The sequence below is a fragment of the Amphimedon queenslandica genome, unplaced genomic scaffold, assembly GCF_000090795.2.
Source record: "Amphimedon queenslandica unplaced genomic scaffold, v1.1 AMPQUscaffold_13521, whole genome shotgun sequence".
NCBI classification, from domain to species: Eukaryota; Metazoa; Porifera; class Demospongiae; order Haplosclerida; family Niphatidae; genus Amphimedon; species Amphimedon queenslandica.
In genome coordinates this window covers 513,934-522,659 of record NW_003546243.1, presented here as the reverse complement: position 1 = coordinate 522,659, position 8,726 = coordinate 513,934, and the positions used below count along the sequence as shown (strand labels likewise).

The following is an 8,726-nucleotide window of genomic DNA, read 5'->3' as shown; positions in this document are numbered from 1 at the left end:
TTCTTCTTCTGTGAATGGCCCACCATATTTATCCTTACCCAGGTCTAGTCTTGAAGGAGCCTCTTCTTCCCAGTAGGTCAGAGCACTACGATTCTCAGGATACTTGTGCTTCCTGGCATAACACAATACTCTACCTATCAGTTTGATGGGATTCTTTAATAAAGTTATATTCTCCAGTCGATGTTTGAATAAAGAGTGTGATACCAGTACAGAAGATACAGATATTCCTGCTAGTGTGAATGTTACACACAGAAAGTAATCTTCAGGAATCAAGCATCTTCCCAATAAGTACAAAGCAAATGATATGGGAACGCCAGCAGAATGCCAGTAAATTAGTGCACTTAGTTCATAAGCTGAAGCTCCAACAAGCTGATCAACATTATACTGAATTATATTAGCCTTAAAAGAAGTATAGCCAATAGTTTGTAGTACATATCCCACCAGAAAAATGCTCAGAAATGCATACTCTTCATCCACAACGTACTTCAAAATTAAACCAATACCTGACATCAACCATGAGAAAAAACACAACAGGAGACCAAATGAAATTATCCTGTACCTACCAACCCACACATCAGCTAACAGACCAAAGAAAGGAAATGATAAGAAGATCAGGCAGTACAAAATATCAATCCCAGGCCAGCCACTGTGATTAGAGGAATTGATAGATAATACAGTGTAATGTCTCAGGAACACAACTTGACAATACATCAGGATATCCCAGAGGAGTACCATAACAGCCCATTGTGAAGAGATGACTTTAACATAAGGGATCTCCATCAGACAAATACGACATGAGCTTTTTATGAAATTGAAAGGTAACTAAGGTATTTGAAAATGAATTGTGCTGTTTACCCTTTCCAAACCAAAACTATCCCTTAATCAGTCAGTTTATTTGCAATAATTTTCAAAGTTTGTTTACATTATAACAAAAGAAACTCTATGTGACTGCTTTTTCACAATCCCATTGACAGACCTTCAGCTAAACAGTAGAGAGTATTCCAAGTGACCATCAATCAGTGATAAATAATTAACACATGAAACATAAAACATAATGACTCCTAACAATTATTATTGTATTTTAAAATGTTCATTTATCATAAAACTATGTAAAAGAGCAAGACACATACTTTGAGTGAGAGAGAGAGGAAGAGAGAGAAAGAGGCTTAATAATAACAGAAAGTCAAGTCATGCATTGCACCACATTAGATGCACTCACTAAAGTGTGAGTGGATTAAAGTGACTTCCAAGGAGAGAGACTCAATTACATAAAGTAATCAGGTATACGCCTAGTGACTAGTGGTTCACCACGCCTTGGAGCCGGATCAAACTGGAGGCTAGAAATAAAGAGAAAATAAGTAATAAATGAACTCTGAGTGTCATTCAATATCATAGTTTGGGGGTTTGATTTTCTACTTACAATGTGTACTTAAGACCGTCGTCTAGCTCCATGATGGCAGCCTGATTTCCACAACGATAGCAGTAATTGGGGGCAGAGAAAATGGTGACAACATTCCGATCATGACACCAATTGTAACCCTAAAGTGGAGCAATTGATGGAATTGTTTATGATTTATTTATAAAATCAGATTATATCCTCCTGCTTACTTCCATGACTAACTGGTGAGCCCTGCTGACAAGTGTTAGGCCATTGTTGTGGTTGAAATTCTCAGAGATGTCCTGTCCAAAGGTATAACCGGCTCCACGAGGGGAGATACCCCAACCACCTCTGTCATCAGGGTCAGACCACAAGAGGTCACACATTGGGCCCTATACACATATACAAAGCATAAAATAATGAAAAGCAAAGGCTATAGCCCATAGTTTTTTTTGCTCCAAAATCTCCCCCAATATACAGTACTATAGCCTTTTTGGTCTTTGGCTCAATTTTGGAGCAACTTTAAAAATTCTTTAAAAATCAAAACTTGATCAGAATCACTTCAAACTTTCCACACAACATAAAAACATGTATACATATCAGAAAAAATTTTGAAAATGTAGAATCCTCTACTTTTCATTTTTGGTGAAATTTGGCCAAATACCCTGTACTATATAGTACAGGGACTTTGGCTTAATTTTGGAGCAACTTTAAAAATTCGTGAAAAATCCAAATTTGATCAGAATCACCTCAAACTTTCTACACAGCATAAAAACATGTATACATATCAGAAAAAAATTTGAAAATGGAGAATCCTCTACTTTTCATTTTTGGTAAAATTTGGCCAAATACCTTGTACTATAGTACAGGGACTTTGGCTCAATTTTGGAGCAACTTAAAAAATTCTTTAAAAATCCAAATTTGATCGGAATCACCTCAAACTTTCTACACAACATAAGAACATGTATATGCATCAGAAAAAAATATAGAAGTAGAGAATTCTCTCCTTTTCATTTCTGGCAAAAATTTGGCCCAAGATCAAAGGCTATGCACATTGTTTTATTCAAAGCAAAAGAATTCAATTACTATCACTATAATATCAAAGTAAGAATAGCTCCTGTGCATTAGTTATGCATGTAATCCATTGCGTACCTCGTGTGGAACTTCTTGCAATCTATCAAGTGATCGAATGTGATCCAAAGTGTCAATTGATGGCGACAGGCCACCGTGAAGACAAAATATCTAATAATAATAATAATAATAATAATGATAATAATGATAATAATAATAATAATATCAATGACACAAACTCACTTGTCCATCAACTAATGCAGTGAGAGGTAGGTAGTCAAAGAGATCAGTGAAGTACTTCCAAACATTAGGATTACCATACTTCCGGAGACACTCGTCATAAAAACCATATACCTTAAGAAAGAGAGAGAGAAAGTTAATTATACATAGAAGTAAAGAAGAAATTTATTATAATAATAAGATGGGCACCTGAGTGATTTGTCTACTTTCATGATTTCCTCTAAGTATAGTAATTCTATTTGGAAAACGGACCTACAGAAATAAGAAAGGGAAGAGAGACAAAGAAAAAAAAAAGGATAAGTAAAAGTCCAATTAAGGAAGTGCATCAGACAGTAGCAATAGCTAAGGAATGCTGACTGACCACACACACACATATACTGTACAGACATTGTATGCACACCATTAGTCACTACCCACTCTTAAAGAAGTGATAAAACGCACCATTTTACATGTACAGCACCTGCAAAAATCTAAACAAACATCACTATAGTCAAAATGGCAAGGTTTGGCTTTAAACTAATGCAGCCTATGCTTATGCCCTGCCTTCTAAAGAACTAAACCTGCTGTATTTACACACCAATGCAAAAAGCATCTCTTTAAATGTCACACTTTGAATCCCGTTGTTTTTGTTCCCATAAAGTCTTATCATGTTTTCATTAGCTTGCATACAAACAGAAACATAAAACAGCCACAAAACGATACACAATTGTTGCTGTGTGAACATAGCCTAAAGCCTAAATGTAGTTCCATGCAGTTTTAACTGATCATAGTAATACATACATACATGTAATTATGCATCCATCCTTACTTTTAAAGCAACAAGGAGAGAGACAGTCTCTACAGAATAATACCCTCTATCAACGTAATCGCCCATAAAAAGATAATTAGTGTCGGGGCTCTTTCCTCCAATGCGGAACAACTCCATGAGGTCATGAAACTGACCATGTACATCCCCACAGACTGTGACTGGACACTTTACCTCTTGAACATTAGATTCTTGTGATAATAGCTCCTTTGCCTGATGAGGTGGGGGAGGAGTAGAGTATATTAAATTAGATAGTGCAATATAATCAGTGAAGGGTTGAATTCGGTTAATTAGGATATATATGGTGCAATCAAAATGGCTACTTGAAACTAGTAACTATTATCGATACCTTCTCGCACAAATTTTTGACATTATTTTCTTCTAGCTGCTTACAGTCCTCAAGCTTAGCTATCCACTTATCTAGCTCCTTGGGTTCAATGTGTGTCTCTGATCCTGCCATGTTGCTCTATGTGTTTATAATAATAACTGTGTGTGTGCCACGGAGAAACAAATGAGAAGATAAATGTATTGTAGAGATATAATTGGTCATTTGCTAGATACGTAAAGTGGGAATTAGTTAGAAAACAAGGAATACATTTACAAGGTGACAATTGACTTGATGTCCTGTTGTTGACTGCCCCTCCTCTCAGTTAAAATTTTGGCTCCCCTCATAGACTCAATGTAGCGACACAATGACAAAATAATGCAATGAAATATATTACAATTATAATTAAAGTATCTGTGATGGGCTGCCATTTTAAACTTAACAGTCAACTTTATGTACATACACATACACACACATATATATGTCCAAATCAGTTCAAGACGGACTATTATGATAAGACAGTACTAATAAAGGCTTTTACGCTTTCACAAGAAGTAGTACAGAGAAGTATCTTACCTATCCTGGTCCTCCTACCCTTTCTCTTAACGGACCACCACAACAAGAACAAGAATGATGAAAGGCAGAAAGCTCACGTGATGCTTACCACATTAACCACGCCCACAAAAGAATAATTAATTAATTAATTTTAATGAGAAGCAGCAATTTGAAAATTAGGGGATATAGCTAGCTGTAGTGTTTTGCAAATTGTAAATTAGTTGCAAGTTAATCATCATTCTCTTCTGCTTCCTCTATTATAGGCTCGAGATCTGTCATCACAGTGCTGTCTTCAACCTGGGATATGATACCAAACTGATCAGACAGTCTTCTTTTAGGAAGCTTTGGATCATGAATAACAGAGACTGAAAAAAAAACCCAAAAAATAAAAAATAATATTATCATGCAGCTGCAACATACGCCTTTGTTTTGACAATCTTCTGCTTGCCTCAGCCTATTCACATAAAGTAAATAAATCTACACATTATTCCTGCAACACTTACACTTGTGTGCACCTCAATCCATCTATCCAGGCATGGGAATCTACGTGCAAGCCATGTCAAGACCTATCATAATGATAACATCACAGGAAATAGGATGCATGCAACCTAAAGAGGTTAACTTACAACTTTGTGCTTAAGCACATGGAATATAAGAATAAACACGCCCTGCATATAAAGAACAATGACACACAGCACATGATAAAATATTCACGGTGTGTGTGCAGTAAGAGAGAGGTCAAATTTCATGTGCATCATCATTGCTTGTTATAATAATGATTCATTATACCTGAAGTGAGTTGCAAATTGTGAAGAGCCACAGGAAAAACGTAGTATCCTGACTGACACCAAACACTCCAATGGTCCAAGTAATGCCAAGCAAAGGAAACAAAATGATTGTACCAAATATAGCTGACCTGAAGTAATGCACAAAATTACAGATGTACTATATAGCATTAAATAATTTTAATTACTTAGCAGCTTTGAAGTTTTTCGAAGTTTTGCTGTTGTTGGTGTCCACCTTACTGCATGTAACTCTGACTAGCTGAGCCACTGTGATTATTAGAAAGATTGTATTGACCTATTTTTATAAGCAAAATACATTGTACAGATATTTCTGATTTATTGTTCCTACCAAAGCAACTCCAAGAGCTGGACCCAAGAAAGCCCATATAAGACCTTTTTCAGTTGAGAGCCAACAACTAAAAATTAAATTAGAGACCTTTGAGGATTTTACGTGTCACACATACTAATTTTCTGTTCCATATTGCTCATATCTTATACCAGCAGCTACTGCAACAATCAATACTGGAATACCTATTTAAAATATCATTATTTATACAATCATGGCCTGTGTGCCTACCCCATGCTGCCGGCAAAAAGATCTGCCACTTGAGAAACTTCATTTCAAATACATATGTAACCATTATGCACAGTGTGATCCCTTCAGCAAGCATCCAAGCAAACACACAGAGGAAGAGATAATGAAGAAGACCAGCAACAATTGAACACAGCCACTATATAAAATATAGAGTTATTGCTACACACATTGAGCATTATTATTAGTACATACACTGTAATGGTCAGCCGTTTCCAATCCAACTATCAGTACAGACAATGCCAATACTAGTGAAATGCACAGGTTGATATGAACAAAGTATAAAAAGGTTGTGTTCATTTTTTTCCTATAACATAATGATACAACATTAACTATTATTCTAAAAATAAATACCTTAAGAGGATCATTATAACAAGTGCAACGATGAGACACACTAGAGAAATGCTAGGACCAATGTATCCAACAATTGATAGTGCCTGTAATTCGGTACTTGAAATACTTGTAGCCTGCGCAAAAAAATAACATAAAATTATTTTCAGTTACAGATAATTATTCTATATACATTTTCAGATGAACTTGATGATGCAGATCCAATTAATCCTTGATGATCAACTAATACAGCAAAACTAGTCAAGTGGCTTGTAATGCACTTGACTTCATCATTAGTTAAAACCTCTGTCTCAATTCCTGCATCAGACCACATACTACAGAAAGACAAAGCATGGCATGAACCAGCTATTATTATAGCATACTTTTCCACAGTGTCCCAATAGTAGCATCTTGGAATGTATTCTGTAAGATTTATTGGCTATAAGACAATCATAACAAAATATCATTTTTTATGTATATGCACTTTTAAAAGTTTGAAATTAAGCGTTGCATTCTCTTTGAGTGAATGAGTGACAGATGTCGAATTATCTTCATTCTTCATGACAATTTGACTCGAAAGTACTAGACTGGCTATTGTCCTAATTAGAACTAAGTTAACACAGCAGTATCATCTGCTAACTAACTAACATATTTGAAGGAAGGTCATCCGAGAGTAACAAGGGAAGCTTGTCTGCTATTGAAGTTGCTACCACAGACGGACAGCCTGTTATTGTGAGAATAAAACTATTTTAAAAATATTCAAGAAATAATATCACTCACTGTTTGGTATTTTTAGCTTTTTTGAACAGTCACCAAATATTGTGTACAAATCATAGTAAATATACCCATCTATATCACACTTTGGTCTCCCTTCACATATCTTGGGATAATCATAGTAATAGTCAAAATCATCACCACTTCCAATGCTTTCATCAGTCGTTGCAAACCCACAGATGCTGGTGGCTGATATACTAATTTCAGCAGTCATGTAAGGAGAAGTAGTATCAGTCTTATTGAGTTTTAGAGCTAGATTCATGACAATGAATAGCAAGATGTAAATATGATTATCAATATTACCTCCTGATGAATAATTTGTATCACTAGAGCCAAGAGCCAAGAAAAAACCTATGCATAGAACAATAGCAGATAAAATAGCCTTGGCATTACACATACATACCTATATTCTCATCATTGTAGGCATAATTTCCTTCTATTTGTTCATTTTCAGTTACCACAGCAGAACCAATTACTTTAGATATTTTATCCAGATCACGCAATAGCATTGCACCAGAATTATTCTAAAAACATCATATTGATAATTTTTAATCACTACACATTAACATACTGTGCTGTTTTCTCTTAGATTTCTCGTTCCTTCATCACTAGCAAGTGTACTAACAACTGATAAAAATGTCTGCATTGTAAAGAGAAAAAATAAAAATATATATAAGATGATCTTTTACATTTGCATCTTGCTTGTCAATGTTTTGTGAAACAACAGACTCATTCAAAGTGAAATAATCAACAATCCTGTTCAGTTGTGTCAGTGTTTCATTTGTATAATTGGCTCGACGAGAGCTACCAGCAACAACAGCTTTCACTTGATCAATATCAGTAAAATTCAAATCAGCAATTGGCTTTTCATCGACAATGCTAGTCAGTATTTTCTCCTATAATATACATGCATAATGCATATAATTACCTCTCAGCTTCAGTTACTTACACATTTTCCTTCATTGTTTTCGTTGGCACACTGATTTTCCAGACTGACTTCCAGTCTTGTCTCTATCAAAATTCTGCAACGAAGCCTTTCATCACCTCTGAACTGGACACATAGTCTGTTCATGACTCCAATATAGCACCAGTACGAATAATAATAATAGACATCCTCCAATGCAAAGCAATGGTCCAACAAACTAATCAGACAATTCTCAAGATTATTTGATTCAGAGCCTGATGTGCATGTGTAAAGGTAATGCTGTGTAATGGCTGAGTTATACCCAGTGTAGTAAGCCTCAAAAAAAGATCTTAATAAACTCACTGCCGTTACATATGTGTAAATCTTATTACTGAATGCTCCATTTGTTCTACGAGAAACTAAGCTCATAAACTCCATCGTGCAAGAATGTTTCCAATACATCAAGGTTTGGTTTCGGGTCAAACACAGACTGTACTCATTGCATAGCTCATTTGCAATGCTATTGTAGCATCTCCATGCAGCAAATTTCAGCCATGGTGTATGGGTGGTATTGGGGTTGAAGAAAGAAAGCTCCTCTAACTCAAGGTTTTGTGACTCGGCATAGTCCGCAAATCTCATCAAATCATCGCAACCAAAGCCATAATCTTGCTGATAACGGGAATTAGCAGCAATGTTAAGTAGCTGTGTGTTGGTAACGGGGCATCTTGGCTTGCTTGTGTTCAGCTGGGGAAGGTCGTTATCTGCAACACAACGTCTAAAAGCACGCAATCTCTCATCTCCAGTACCATCTAGACAAAATCTCTAATTTAATTCAATGTTTTAGGTACTTACCTTTGTAAACGCTGTGTGCAGTAGCAATGAAAAGAAGGAACAGCAATGAAGACAAGAGCATCTTCATTGGAAAGAAAATATGCGTAGGTGGAGCCAAATTCGGCGATATTGAATG

General features: G+C 35.8%; 2 protein-coding genes across 2 annotated transcripts; both read right to left on the bottom strand.

Annotated features, from left to right (window-relative positions):
- Positions 1 to 992: 992 nt before the first annotated feature.
- Positions 993 to 4,486, bottom strand: LOC100641577 (serine/threonine-protein phosphatase 2A catalytic subunit beta isoform). The gene is made up of 9 exons (XM_003382445.3): positions 4,396 to 4,486; positions 3,844 to 3,980; positions 3,498 to 3,707; positions 2,879 to 2,941; positions 2,693 to 2,803; positions 2,531 to 2,620; positions 1,609 to 1,770; positions 1,421 to 1,539; positions 993 to 1,337 (listed from the first exon to the last, which is right to left on the bottom strand). The coding sequence occupies exons 2-9, from the start codon at positions 3,952 to 3,954 to the stop codon at positions 1,265 to 1,267; spliced, it is 939 nt and encodes a 312-aa protein (XP_003382493.1). The 5' UTR covers positions 3,955 to 3,980; positions 4,396 to 4,486; the 3' UTR covers positions 993 to 1,264.
- A 33-nt stretch (positions 4,487 to 4,519) lies between these two features.
- LOC105316698 (adhesion G protein-coupled receptor L4-like) lies at positions 4,520 to 8,700 on the bottom strand. The gene is made up of 22 exons (XM_011411792.2): positions 8,612 to 8,700; positions 7,805 to 8,568; positions 7,545 to 7,751; positions 7,427 to 7,495; positions 7,259 to 7,379; positions 7,159 to 7,206; positions 6,862 to 7,107; positions 6,730 to 6,805; positions 6,566 to 6,680; positions 6,465 to 6,520; positions 6,275 to 6,416; positions 6,106 to 6,218; positions 5,947 to 6,058; positions 5,737 to 5,890; positions 5,624 to 5,690; positions 5,509 to 5,575; positions 5,348 to 5,454; positions 5,164 to 5,290; positions 5,001 to 5,042; positions 4,878 to 4,940; positions 4,795 to 4,828; positions 4,520 to 4,739 (listed from the first exon to the last, which is right to left on the bottom strand). Exons 1-22 carry the CDS (start codon positions 8,676 to 8,678, stop codon positions 4,603 to 4,605), a joined length of 2,934 nt encoding a protein of 977 aa, XP_011410094.2. The 5' UTR covers positions 8,679 to 8,700; the 3' UTR covers positions 4,520 to 4,602.
- Between the last annotated feature and the right edge of the window lie 26 nt (positions 8,701 to 8,726).